General features: G+C 47.2%; 1 protein-coding gene and 2 pseudogenes across 1 annotated transcript; all 3 read right to left on the bottom strand.

Annotated features, from left to right (window-relative positions):
• Positions 1 to 1,696: 1,696 nt before the first annotated feature.
• On the bottom strand, positions 1,697 to 2,368 carry LOC118575886 (annotated as a pseudogene).
• Positions 2,366 to 3,789, bottom strand: LOC118575888 (platelet glycoprotein Ib alpha chain-like). The gene is given in 3 exon segments (XM_036176255.1): positions 2,366 to 2,842; positions 2,845 to 3,478; positions 3,688 to 3,789. Coding segments are annotated over 3 exon segments (1,029 nt in total). The 5' UTR covers positions 3,706 to 3,789; the 3' UTR covers positions 2,366 to 2,465.
• A 3,711-nt stretch (positions 3,790 to 7,500) lies between these two features.
• On the bottom strand, positions 7,501 to 9,797 carry LOC118575885 (annotated as a pseudogene).
• Positions 9,798 to 14,426: the final 4,629 nt, after the last annotated feature.

Raw genomic sequence — 14,426 nt, 5'->3', positions numbered from 1 at the left:
GGGTGTTTGTTGGGTGGTTGGGGTCAATGTGCGGATAGTTAGGACCTTGGGAATTCTTGTACCAGGTGTTTCAGCTGTTCCCAAGTCCCAAAGAACGCTACATTTCCTTTTAAAAACATTTTTATTATACAGGAAATGCTGGTGGAAAACTAAGAAGTGTCACAGGGAAAAAAATATTCATAATACTTTAGGGATAGTGCTCCTGTCTTGATTAATGGCTTTCCAAGTTTTCTTCCATGTGGGAACAATGCTCTTTCCCAGAAGGGTAGCAGTGACCACATGGCCTGGCAATTCTCTAAGCAACCTAGGGAGCTTGGTTCTATGACCACCTTGTTCCATCAACTCACTGCCTCTCTTGATGTGTGAGGTCTGGATGTAAAGAGGGGGCTTCAGATTAGAACTAAATAGCATGCCCCTGTGGCAGTCTCATATCCCCTCTTCCCCACTCCCAGCTGGATCCCAGTAGAGTCCTTTTGGATCCTTCAGGATCTCCAAAGTAGTCACCTTCACAGACTGTGGCCTGAGTACCTGACACCCACATACATATATTTTCTGTGTTTTATTTTTTGACACAGCGTTTCTCTAACATCGCTGGTTGTGCTGGACCTTGATTTTTAGACCAGGCTGGTCTCAAACTCTCAGAGATCCCCCTGCCTCTACCTCCTGAGAACTGGGATTAAAAGCGTGTGCTGCCTGGAGGTGGTGGCGCATGACTTTAATCCCAGCACTCAGAAGGCAGATCCAGGGGATCTCTGTCAGTTTGAGGCCAGGCTGATCTACAGAGCAAGATCCAGGACAGGTACCAAAACTACACAGAGAAACTCCGTCTCAGGGGGAAAAAAAGTATGCTACTACTTCCCCAGCACACTTATACTTTAAAATAATTTCTTTTTTCAAATAATAATTCTTATTTATATGTACTGGTGTTTTGTTTGCATGTATATCTGTGTGAGGATAGTGGATCTCCTGGATCTGGAGTTACAGATAGTTGTGAACTTCCATGTGGGGGCTGGGAATTGAACCTGGGTTCTCTGGAAGAGCAGCCAGTGCCCCTAACTGCGGAGTCGTCTCTCCAGCACCTACAATTATACTTTTTTGTTTTGCTTTTCAATATAAGGTTACTATGTGTAGCTCTGAGTGTCCCAGAACTCCCTCTGTAGACCAGGCTGGCCTCAAACCCAGAGTCTGCCTCTCAAGGGAGGAGATTTGTGCTCTGGAAGCTGTGTGTGTGATAATGTACCAAACTCTGCTGCAGCCAGGCAGGCTTTAGCTCTGGCTCTCTGCTCTAGGGCATTGTTCTATTCCAGAGTTGATGTTTGAGGAACCCTGGTGGGTACTCAAATCCTGCAGAAGGATCACTAAGGTAGAAGAAGTACCCCTGATGTTCACCTATCCACCCTCTGCTACAACTGGGGGTTTCTTGTGTGGTTGGTTGGAGTCAGGGTGGGGGCAGTTAGGACCTTGGGAATTCTTGTACCAGGTGTTCTAGCCGTTCTCAAGTCCCAAAGAAAGCTACATTTCCTTTTTAAAAACATTTTTATTATACAGGAAATGCAGGTGGAAAACTAAGAAGTATTACAAGGAAAAAATATTCTTCCACATGGGAACAATGCTCCATTTCTGTTTGCTTTTACAAATAAATAGAATGCCCCTGTGGCAGTCTCATCTCCCAATCACCTCCCCCCCACTCCCAGCTAGATCCCAGTACAGTCCTTTAAGTGCTTCAGGATCTCCAAAGTACTGAAATTAACTGACTGGGGTGCTGGTGCATGTGGCCAAGGCAGCAGACAGGCCCATGTCAAGAGTGTGTGGTTTTACATGCCAGATCTAAGACAGCAACAAGATGAGTACCACAGAGGCATATAGGAGCCAGAGGAGACCCAGAATATAGAAACCCAGTTCGAGGGGCAACAGAACTCAGAGTTAAAAATAGGATCGCTTTTGAAAGTGTCAGAGTTCCCTTGAGCCATCCTTTGGACATTTAGGAAGCTGTTCAACTCTGGGATCATTGGGATGGATTCTAAGAGTATAGTGAGTTCTGTGCTAAAAAAAAAAATAGTTCTGAAAGGGTCTCACTTGGGGTAGACACCCATGTGGTTATGAACACTGGGGTGATGGTGGACACTGGAGTGGTTGGGATGGTGATGGGCTCTTGGGTGGTTGGGGTAGTGCTGCTGGGCTCTGGGGTAGTTAGAGTGGAGGTGGTGGACACTAGGTTGATGCTGGCCTCCCAGATACCCAGGGTGGATGTGTTGGGCTCTGGCATAGTCAGAGTGGAGGTGGTAAGCTTTGGTGTGGTACTGGGCTCTGAGCTAGTCAGGGTAAAGGTAGGCTGTAGGGTGAATGGTGTGATGATGGGTAGGTATAGTTTTGGGTATTAGAATAGAAGAGCATACAATGGATTTCATGGTCTGTGGGAGTGTGGTGAATCCTGGGATCTATATAGTGGGTTTGTGTGTTGGATTCTAAGAAGGCGTTTGGCTGTCTGGAGAAGCAGGAGACTCTAAGAGAAGGCCCCCGTGGGTAGTATGGGCTTTGGTGTTAGTAGAGAACTTGACCTCAGCCCTTGTAACAGGTAGATCAGAGAAATTATCAGAGTCATCATAATCTATATCCCTATCACCACTGGTAGAGCAGCCCTTCCCTGGGTAGGAGTAGACAGGTGTGGAGCCTAAATTGGCACATCGTACACTGGCCACATTAGGGCTCAAGGAATTGACATTCTCACCCTCATTCCATAAGTAGACATTGTGGGAATTTTGCTGGAGCCAGTGGCGGAGGTAGAGGATATCACAATCACAATACCAGATGTTGCCATGGAGAAAAACAAAAGGCAGAGGAGGGTCCCAAAGAAGCCCTTTGGGATTGTATGAAGCCGGTTCCCTTGAAGGTAGAGGGCGTCAAGATCTTCTAGCCCATCTAGGAGCCCAGCAGGTAGGTCACACAGTTTGTTGTTGGCCAGATTGAGTTTGTTCAGCTTGGTGGTGAACCTCAAGAGTCCAGGGGACAGACTCCTCAGATTATTGTTCTGCAGGTAGAGCTCCTGGAGTTGGCTTAGACCTTCCAGGACACCAGGAGACAGTGATTCCAACTGGTTGAAGGAGAGGTCAAGGATAGTGAGTGCAGGCAGTGCCTGGCCTAGGGAGGGCAGACTTTGCAGTTTATTGTGGGATAATTTCAGGTTATCCAGCTTGGACAGTTCCTCATCAGTCTGCAGGCTCGTCAGCTCACACTCCTCCAGGTCCAGCTTAGTGAGGTGAGTGAAATTCACCAGGGATGCTGTGGAGAAGGTACCCAGTTTGTTCTTGCCCATGTGGAGGATGCCTGTGTCTGCTGGTAGATCCGTAGGCAATGCTGTGAGCCCCTGGTTCTCACAGTTGACTTCCAGCAAGCTGGTGGCTTTGGAGAGATCACAAGTGGGATGGGAATGTAAGGGGCTTGGCAGCAGGAACAGCAGGATGAGGAGAGCCATGTGAACCTGTGGGCAGAGGGAATTTACAGGGATGCCACCCTGGACTTGGCATCATTTTCCTAGGCTCCAGCCCTCCACTGCTGCAGCTCTCAGGATCCCTTCCAGAAACAGCTTCCACACCTCCCAGACTTTTCCCTCTCTTCCACCCCTGTCCTCAGTCCTTGGTTCTTAGTCCCCCCTCAGATCCTCCTCCTCTGGTCCCAGCCCCAGCTTACGGTCAGGCAGAAAAACATCTGAAGGCACGGGGCTTCTTCCAGAGTATGACTTGGTCCTTCTCTCTTCCAGCTCCAAGGAGAGCCAGGCCAGGAGCAGGAAAGAAATAGAGCTGTGGAGGAAATGACAGCCTGATAACCAGCTCCTGGGACCCAGGGAACAGTATCCCTCCAGGCACCTCCCTTATCACCTCTCTCCACAGCTTTCCCCAGACCCTCCCTTTGGTTGTACACTCTCCCTTCCTGACAGCCTGGAAAGATCTAGAGATTCTCCAACCACCAACTTTGTGCAGCGTCAGCCTGCTACCCTCTCCCCTCCCCTCCATTGCTATTCTTACAGATGTCTAATTTCCCTTCACTGCTTCCTTACACCACACTGCCACCTTTCCTAGCCCTAAATTGATTCCCCCTAACCTGGGGCCGCTGGAACCCTCTATTCTATCCACTGGGCTCTTGGCTGATACTCTCTATACTGTTCTTGCAGCATCTGTACCCAGGGCTCGTCCCTCCTGGGGACATGAGAAATGACACTCATTTGCTTGGTATTCCTCTTGTAGGTGTGCTTGGTCCTTGTCAACCTTCTCTGGGGCTCCCTCTTCCTCTCCCTTTCTGGAGCAGTAAACCTGTTTTCAGAGCATTCTTGGGCTTTTCTAACATATACTCCATAGACACCTGAACACACTTTGCTGTGCCTAATCACCTCTGCCCCAGAATCAAGTTTTTATCCCTTTTACCTTAGGTCTGATTGTCTCTCAGAGCACTCTCCTTACGTGTTCTACAAGTATAGAAACATTTAAGAGGCTCAGGAAGATTGTGAGTTTTAGCCTGCTTTGGGCTACAAAGGAAGACCCTTCTCATCAAAACAACAACAAAAACAGAACCAAAAAACAGAAAACAACCAAAACCAAACCTCCAATATATCAAAAATCAACTTCATGGTCTAAATACCGTCATCTGCTGGCCATGGAGGTGCAAGACTGTCTACACTCCTAGACCTTGGGAAGCAGAGGCATGAAGTGCATGAGTTCAGGGTCAGCCTGGGCTGTATCCTGAGACTTCATTTCAAAACAAACCCAGAGAAAATAGCACTCCTCTGTTGTCCACAACTAGTCATTTACCTGATCATCTGATCACTCCCAGTGTGACTGCCTTCTTCCTGCTCCCTGGTTATGGAGGCTTGCTGATGTCCCTCTGCTTTCTTTCCCATCTCTCCATCCCCCACTGCCCAGGCCTGGGCACTGTCTCCTCTTCTGTATCATGAACAGGAGCTTTCCCCATCTCTGCTCACTGCTGATGACCCTACAAGGGGTAGACACAAGCTAATACAGCTGATTCCTAGACTTGCCACTGACATTGTTTGCAACTTGGAACAATTGGGGCAGAATCAAGGGGTGAGGCGAAAGGAGCAGGGATGGACGTCATGATCTGGAACCTTTGGGGATGGAGGTTTTTCTACTGTTGCGTTCACTTTTCCGATATAAGACACAGGGAAATGTTACATCGCCTAGGCCTGGGAAGTGGTGCACATCTTTAATCCCAGCGCTTTATTAAAAAAAAAAAATTGCTAGAGCAAGGTAGTGTAGCATGTGGCTGCATATAGCCTTAGTTATTGTGTAGGCTGAAATGGGAGTTCCACACCAGCCTAAGTAAAATAGCATTACCATGTCTTGTGGTGCATACCTCTATCCCAGCAACTAAGATGATGTTGAGGCAGGAGGATTGCTAAGATGAGGTTAGTTTGGCCATATAATGAGTTTGAGACCAGACTGAACTACATAACAAGTTTCTGTCTCAACCTCCAAACAAAACCAAAAAAAAAAAAAAAAAATGACATTTGCTACTTCAAACTTTCTGTGCTGAAAACTCAGACATGAAGTTCTGTGTCCAAGAACAGTTCCCAGAACCATGCTGTAGAACCAGTCTGGTGAGGGGACCTCTGGCCCTGCTGCAAGACCAAGTCACTGAAGCAGCTGTATCACCACAGCTGCTGAGCCAGACATTGTTCCACATCTCCTGATGTTGCAGGGTTCTACACTGCCCCTCCTTCTCTGAGATTATGAGCTGAAGGAAGCCTGGATGGGAGTCTGGTTAGTCACGTGCCTGGTGCCCAACTGCCAAGGGAGTTTTGATTATTTTCATCTTCTGAAATAGGAAGCTTGTTCTGTTTCTCCAGGGATATGAAAGTTGAAAACATTTCCAAACCAAGAAGAGGCTCATGTTCTTTGTGCCTACTAAGTGGTCCTGTGTTTTGGTTCCCTCCTTGTCTGTTCCTGTAGCAGGACCCCTTTCTTGGCTCATTAAGTAACAACGATACAGTTTCCTAGCTTAGCGCACAAGTACAGAAACAGTGGTTTGCTGGTTGATGACATTTTTATTTATTTTATTTTTTATTTGTTGTCCGTGGGTGGGGGTACACATGCCATAAAACCTGTGGGGAGATGAGAGTAGAGTGTGTTGGAGTTGGCTATTTCCTTCCACCATGTGGGTCCCAGGAATCATAATAAGGTCATCAGGCTTGGTGTCAAGCTCCTTTTACCTAATAGAATTATCTTTCATTTAGATATTCAAATTTGTTATTACATACGTTTATATTTTGTGTTGTTTTGTTTTTTGAGACAAGGTTTCTCTCACATCCCTGGCTGTGCTGGACCTTCATTTTTGGACCGGGCTGGTCTCAAACTCACTGAGATCCCCTGCCTCTACCTCCTGAGAACTGGGATTAAAAGCGTGTGCTGCCTGGAGGTGGTGGCGCATGACTTTAATCCCAGCACTCAGGAGGCAGAGCCAGGGGGAACTCTGTGAGTTTGAGGACAGGCTGATCTACAGAGCAAGATCCAGGACAGGCACCAAAACTACACAAAGAACCCCTGTATCAGGGAGAAAATAGTGTGCTCATACTTCCCAGCACACTTATACTTTAAAATAATTTCTTTTTAAATTAATAATCCTTATTTTATGTGTACTGGTGTTTTCTTTGCATGTATATTTGTGTGAGGATGCTGGATCTCCTGGATCTGGAGTTAAAGATGGTTGTGAGCTTCCATGTGGGGGCTGGGAATTGAACCTGGGTTCTCTGGAAGAGCAGCCAGTGCTCCTAACCACGGAGTCATCTCTCCAGCACCTACAATTATACTTTTTCTTTTCCTTTTCAATATCGGGCTTCTCTGTGTAGCTCTGACTGTCCCAGAACTCCCTCTGTAGACCAGGCTGGCCTAAAACTCAGCAAGATCCATCTGCCTCTGGCTCTCAAGTGAGGAGATTTGTGCTCTGAAGGCTGTGGGTGTGAGGAATGTACCCACCCCTGCTGCAGCCAGGCAGGCTTTAGCTCTGGCTCTCTGCTCTAGGGCATTGTTCTATTCCGGAGTTGATGTTTGAGGAAGCCTGGTGGGCACTCAAATCCTGCAGAAGGATCAGTAATGGAGAGGAAGTACCCCTTATGTCCACCTACCCACCCTCTGCTACAACTGGGGCTTTGTTGGGTGGTTGGGGTCAGTGTGGGGGAAGTTAGGTCCTTAGGAATTGTAGTACCAGATGTTCCAGCCATGCTCAAGTCCCAAAGAAAGCTACATTTCCTTTTTAAAAACATTTTTATTATACAGGAAATGCTGGTGGAATAGTAAGAAGTGTTACCGGGAAAAATATTCATGATAATTAGAGATAGTGCTCCTGCCTTGATCAATGGCTTTCCAAGGTTTCTCCAATATAGGAACAATGCTCCATTTCTATTTGTTTTTAGAACTAAATAGCATGCCCCTGTGGCAGTCTCATATCCCCCCTTCCCCACTCCCAGCTGGATCCCAGTAGAGTCCTTTTGGATCCTTCAGGATCTCCAAAGTAGTCACCTTCACAGACTGTGGCCTGAGTACCTGACACCCACTGTTCCCAAGAGGTCCTGACCACGACCCTGGCTCAGATCTAAGGGTTATCCTGATATCAGATGTTTAAAATCAGAGGCCTTACCCATGAGAAAAGGCTGGAATGGAAAGTAGGGAGTGACCCTTGAAGGAAGAGCATCCAGGCCCGGGGCACAGTTAATTGCCTTCCCCTCTGCTCCTCCAGACTTGTGGTGTGTGTGCATGTGACCAAGGCAACAGACAGGCCTATGTCAAGAGTGTGTGGTTTTACATGCCAGATCTAAGACAGCAAAAAGATGAGTACCACAGAGGCATATAGGAGCCAGAGGAGACTCAGAATATAGAAACCCAGTTCGAGGAGGCAAACAGAACTCAGAGTTAAAAAAGGATCGCTTTTGAAAGTGTCAGAGTTCCCTTGAGCCATCCTTTGACATTTAGGAAGCTGTTCAACTCTGGGATCATTGTGATAGATTCTAAGAGTAAAGTGAGTTCTGTGGTAAAAAAAAAAAAATAAAAAATAGTTCTGAAATGGTCTTACTTGGGGTAGACACCCATGTGGTCATGAACACTGGGGTGATGGTGGACACTGGAGTGGTTGGGATGGTGATGGGCTCTTGGGTGGTTGGGGTAGTGCTGCTGGGCTCTGGGGTATTAGGGTGGAGGTGGTGGGCACTGGGTTGATGCTGGCCTCCCAGATACCCAGGGTGGAAGTGTTGGGCTCTGGCATAGTCAGAGTGGAGGTGGTAAGCTTTGGTGTGGCACTGGGCTCTGAGCTAGTCAGGGTAGAGGTAGGCTCTAAGGGTGAATTGGTGTGATGATGGGTAGGTATAGTTTTGGGTATTAGAATAGAAGAGCATACAATGGATTTCATGGTCTGTGGGAGTGTGGTGAATCCTGGGATCTATATAGTGGGTTTGTGTGTTGGATTGCTAAGAAGGCATTTGGCTGTCTGGAGAAGCATGGAGGACTCTAAGAGAAGGCCCCCGTGGGTAGTATGGGCTTTGGTGTTAGTAGAGAACTTGACCTCAGCCCTGGTAACAGGTAGATCAGAGAAATTATCATGAGTCATCATCGTCTATATCCCTATCACCACTGGTAGGGCAGCCCTTCCCTGGGTAGGAGTAGACAGGTGTGGAGCCTAAATTGGCACATCGTACACTGGCCACATTAGGGCTCAAGGAATTGACATTCTCACCCTCATTCAATAAGTAGACATTGTGGGAATTTTGCTGGAGCCAGTGGCGGAGGTAGAGGATATCACAATCACAATACCAGATGTTGCCATGGAGAAAAACAAAAGGCAAGAGGAGGGTCCCAAAGAAGCCCTTTGGGATTGTATGAAGCCGGTTCCCTTGAAGGTAGAGGGTGTCAAGATCTTCCAGCCCATCTAGGAGCCCAGCAGGTAGGTCACACAGTTTGTTGTTGGCCAGATTAAGTTTGTTCAGCTTGGTGGTGAACCTCAAGAGTCCAGGGGACAGACTCCTCAGATTATTGTTCTGCAGGTAGAGCTCCTGGAGTTGGCTTAGACCTTCCAGGACACCAGGAGACAGTGATTCCAACTGGTTGAAGGAGAGGTCAAGGATAGTGAGTGCAGGCAGTGCCCGGCCTAGGGAGGGCAGATTTCGCAGTTTATTGTGGGATAATTTCAGGTTATCCAGCTTGGACAGTTTCTCATCAGTCTGCAGGCTGGTCAGCTCACACTCCTCCAGGTCCAGCTTAGTGAGGTGAGTGAAATTCACCAGGGATGCTGTGGAGAAGGTACCCAGTTTGTTCTTGCCCATGTGGAGGATGCCTGTGTCTGCTGGCAGGTCTGTAGGCGATGCTGTGAGCCCCTGGTTCTCACAGTTGACTTCCAGCAAGCTGGTGGCTTTGGAGAGATCACAAGTGGGATGGGAATGTAAGGGGCTTGGCAGCAGGAACAGCAGGATGAGGAGAGCCATGTGAACCTGTGGGCAGAGGGAGTTTAAAGGGATGCCACCCTGGACTTGGCATCATTTCCCTAGGCTCCAGCCCTCCACTGCTGCAGCTCTCAGGATCCCTTCCAGAAACAGCTTCCACACCTCCCAGACTTTTCCCTCTCTTCCACCCCTGTCCTCAGTCCTTGGTTCTTAGTCCCCTCTCAGATCCTCCACCTCTGGTCCCAGCCCCAGCTTACGGTCAGGCAGAAAAACATCTGAAGGCACGGGGCTTCTTCCAGAGTATGACTTGGTCCTTCTCTCTTCCAGCTCCAAGGAGAGCCAGGCCAGGAGCAGGAAAGAAATAGAGCTGTGGAGGAAATGACAGCCTGATAACCAGCTCCTGGGACCCAGGGAACAGTATCCCTCCAGGCACCTCCCTTATCACCTCTCTCCACAGCTTTCCCCAGACCCTCCCTTTGGTTGTACACTCTCCCTTCCTGACACCCTGGAAAGATCTAGAGATTCTCCAACCACCAACTTTGTGCAGCGTCAGCCTGCTACCCTCTCCCTTCTCCTCCATTGCTATTCTTAAAGATGTCTAATTTCCCTTCGCTGCTTCCTTACACCCCACTGCCACCTTTCCTAACCCTAAACTGATTCCCCCAAACCTGGGGCCGCTGGCATCCTGTATTCTATCCACTGGGCTCTTGGCTGATACTCTCTACACTGTACTTATAGCATCTGTACCCAGGGCTCGTCCCTCCTGGTGACATGACCACTCATTTGCTTGGTATTCCTCTTGCAGGTGTGCTTGGTCCCTCTCAACCTTCACTGGGGCTCCCTCTTCCTCTCCCTTTCTGGAGCTATAAACCTGTTTTCAGAGCATTCTTGGGCTTTTCTAACATATACTCCATAGACACCTGAATACATTTTACTGTGTCTCTAACCACTTCTGTCCCAGAATCAAGTTTTTATCCCTTTTTCCTGAGGCCTACATTCTTAATTCTGATTGTCTCTCAGAGCTCTCTCCTTACATGTTCTACAATTACAGAAACAGTGTACCTCATTTGAGAAGCTCAGGAAGATCGTGAGTTTAAACCAGCTTTGGGCTACAAAGGATGACCCTTCTCATCTAAACAACAAAAACAAAACAACAAAACAGATTTCAACATTTCAACAAAACATTATTGCAAAAATCAACTTCATTATCTAAATAGCTTCATCTGCTGGCCATGGAGATGCAGGACTGTTCACACTCCTAGACTTTGGGAAGCAGAGGCACGAAGTGCATGAGTTCAGGGTCAGCCTGGCCTGTATCCTGAGACTTTATCTCAAAACAAACCCACAGAAAATAGCACTCCTCCGTTGTCCACAACTAGTCATTTACCTGATCATCTGATCACTCCCAGTGCTACTGCCTTCTTCCTGCTCCCTGGTTATGGAGGCTTGCTGATGTCCCTCTGCTTTCTTTCCCATCTCTCCATTCCCCACTGCCCAGACCAGGGCACTGTCTCCTCCTCCGCTGAAGAAGCCTTCTGGGTTATCCAGAAATCTCTAACTTCCTGTTTTCCATCGGAGAATTGCCTGCCAGTGTGCTAACATGTCAACCACTTGAACTCATCCTGGCTCCTGAGGGCTCTCAGGAGGCAGTCTGCAGTACCTACCATGGTCTTCAGGACCTGCAAGTCTGAGTCTTGCCCCCCTCCTGCTCAGCCCCCTTGTCTAGTGCTCTCCCCGTCCTGATCCTTTTTGCTGTCCTTGAATTTTCATTGGTTACCTTTTCCCAACACTTACATATCAAGCAAGAATTATAGTCACAATATCTAATTTATTTATATTTAGCAAAATTAAAGAAAATACTCTATCATATATTTTATTTTTGTGAGTCTAAGGTTTCCTGTTTAATTTACCCTTTTATCATGGCGAAGGAAAACTATAATTATAACTGTCTGGTCTTTAACTCCATCAAGGACATGAGAAGGATATAATATTTCCTGCCTCTGCCTTGCATGTGGCAGGGAAGGTGTGTTCCATCCTACCCAGCTACTTCTAACAGTTGAGAGTCTGGGGCAGAAAGATCATTGAGACCAATAGTTGGAGGCTAACCTGGACAAAAAGTCAAGACCCTATCTAAAAGAGACAGGGACAAAGAGGGAGGGAGAAGGAGGGACGGGGGGCTTGGGGAATCAGTTCTGAGTCTGAATAAGTCTCTATGTGTGAAGTAGAATGTTTCCAGCAGGTGTCTACATGGCTAAGTCACTAATTAAGGTGTGACCTCAGATCCCCTTGGGATCTCTTTGGAAGCTTCAGGAGCAGTCTCTCAGCAGGCTGTTCTGTGTGGGCTTTTGCCCTGGATCAAGTTCAGGAGGGAAACTGCACTTTGCTCTGCTCTGGGCTGGATTAGTTACTGTATAAATTCCTACAGTCCCTGTTCCTGCCCCAGGGTACTTGGCTTTCTCTGCATAGGGCATTTATTTCCCTGGTTTTTCTGTTTGTTTGTTTTGATTTTGATTTTTGTTTTGGAGCTGAGGATCGAATTGTTTTGTTTTTTGTCAGAGGTAAGGACTGAACCCAGGGCCTTGTGCCTGCTAGGCAAGCACTCTACCACTGAGATAAATTCCCAACCCTGTTTTTGTTTTTGAAACAGGGTCTTGCTCTGTAGCTGAGGCTGACTTCAAACTCAAAATCCTCCTGCCTCTGTCTCAATGCTAGGATTATAGACATTTGCCACCACACACAACTTTATATCTGTCTTTTTCTGCTTCTTCTAACGTCATTTTTATTGTAACTCAGGGGTTTTTTTGTTTTTTTGTTTTTTTTTTGGGGGGGGTGACGGTTGCTAGGGTTGGATTTAGGGACTTGTTTTGAGGTTTATTTATTTTTATTTTTATATGTATGTTTGCCTGCATGTATACATGTCTGGTGCCCCCTGGGGGTCAGAGAGGGCATAAACAAGACCTTCATGATGACCATACCAGTTGACATGCCAGTGTTGATGGGGGAAATTTTACAAGGCCCCACTTCTAGATGAAAAGCTACAACCTGTGGTTGCTGAGGGAGGGAGAATCAGTTTTCTCCATTCATCAGCCCCCTATTTGGTTTGCAACCCAAGTGGTCAGCCCCAAACATGTGTACACAGGAGCAACACGAAATGGACCAGAACATTTGTTCTTGCAAAGGACTCAAGTTTAACTCTTAGCACCCACATGGTGGCTTACAACTGTCTGTACCTCCAGTTCCAGGGGATCCAATATCCTCTTCTGACCTTTCTGGGCACATGATGCATATACATACTTTTAGGAAAAACATTCATACACATAAAATGAAATTTAAGAAATTCTCTCTCTATGGGGTTTGGGGTGTGGCTCAGTGGTTAGGAGCACTGACTGCTGTTGCAGAGGACCTAAGATCAATTCCCAGCACCCACATGGTGGCTCACAACCATTTGTAACTCCAGTTCTTCTGACTTCCATGGGCTCATGGCACATAGACATACATACATACAGGCAAAACATTCATACATATAAAATAAAATAAATCCTCGTATTTCCACACCCAACCCCCCACCCCAGGACCAGGATGTAACTCTCAGCTATTGATCCAGCACCATGAATGCTGCTGTGATTGTAAGGATTATGCCCTTAATTACATCACTAGCCTGCTATGGCATCTCAGCCTAAAAAGCAGGCATGCTCTCTCTGTGTTCTCTCGTTCCTTCCGTATTTTCCCTCCTCAGTGTGGTCTATCTCTTTCTTTCTCTCTCTCTCTCCCAATAAGGCTCTAGAAAGGTAGCCATGGTTCGTGGTCCTTCCATAACTAATACATCCCGCACTCTCATCCAGCCACAAGCGCTGCTCCTTAACCAACAATCATGACAATGGACTAAGCCTGTGGACCTAGAAGTGATTCTGAGGAGAGGGGACGCCGTCCTGAGATCTCCTGCCCAGGATTGAACAGAGCTCAGACTGCCCAACCAGGGTCACATGCAGCTAATTAAAGACTAGAGAGTGCTTAATTAGCAAAGCCACAGTGCTCAGTGGCTAAGAGAAGCCAGAAGAAATCCAGCTTGGGGTCATCTAGAGTCCTGGGAGCCATGTTGCCACCAGTGTGGGTTTCCCAAGTTGTGTGGGCCCCTGCTCTCACAAAGGCTTCCAAAATTGTTTATTAAATCCAGACCTGCTCCACCTCCATACACACACACACACACACACACACACACAAAGAAATTTAAAAAAAAAAAAAAGGAAGCCAGAGAGTGGTGGCGAACACCTTTAATCCCAGCACTTGGGAGGCAGAGGCAGATGGATCTCTGAGTTTGAGGCCAGCCTGATTTATAGAGCTAGTTCAAGGACAGCCAGGGTTGTAGTTACACAGAGAAACTATGTCTCAAAAAATAAAAGAAAGGAAGGAAGGAGAGAGAGAGAGAGAGAGAGAGAGAGAGAGAGAGAAGGAAACAAAGAAGAAGAAAGGCAAGAGACAGAATGTCCTCATGTCTTTCCGTACACCTTCTTTACCTGGACTTCTGCATGAAGGTCAGTCCCCAGTCTCCGAGGCCTTCCCACATCAATCAAGGCAGTCAGCACAGTTCTTCAAGGGAGGCTCCCTACTGAGGTGAGTCTAATCTCTGACTAACTCACACTGGAACCAATGGTAACACAATCCCACTAGGGAGACTGAGATGGGTAGATCTCTATCACCTTGAGACTAATGAGTTCAAGGTTAGCCTGAGCTAACTAGTGAAATTTTATTGTCTGTTTTCAGGTGTTTTTTGTTTGTTTGTTTGTTTGTTTGTTTGGACACAGGGTCTATCTCCTCTCCTCTCCTGTGCTCTGTCCTCTCCGCTCCTCCTCTCCCTCCTCCCCTCCCCCACTCTCACCCTGCCTGTCCTGGAACTCACTACTTAGACCAGGCTGACCATGGAGATCTCTGCCTCCTGGGTGCTGAGGTTAAAGGCCATGCCAGCTTTTTTTTTTTTTTTAATTCGTTGATA

The sequence above is a fragment of the Onychomys torridus genome, unplaced genomic scaffold, assembly GCF_903995425.1.
Source record: "Onychomys torridus unplaced genomic scaffold, mOncTor1.1, whole genome shotgun sequence".
Lineage (NCBI taxonomy): Eukaryota > Metazoa > Chordata > Mammalia > Rodentia > Cricetidae > Onychomys > Onychomys torridus.
Note: the sequence above shows the minus strand (reverse complement) of the source record. Positions and strands in the feature narration are given on the sequence as shown.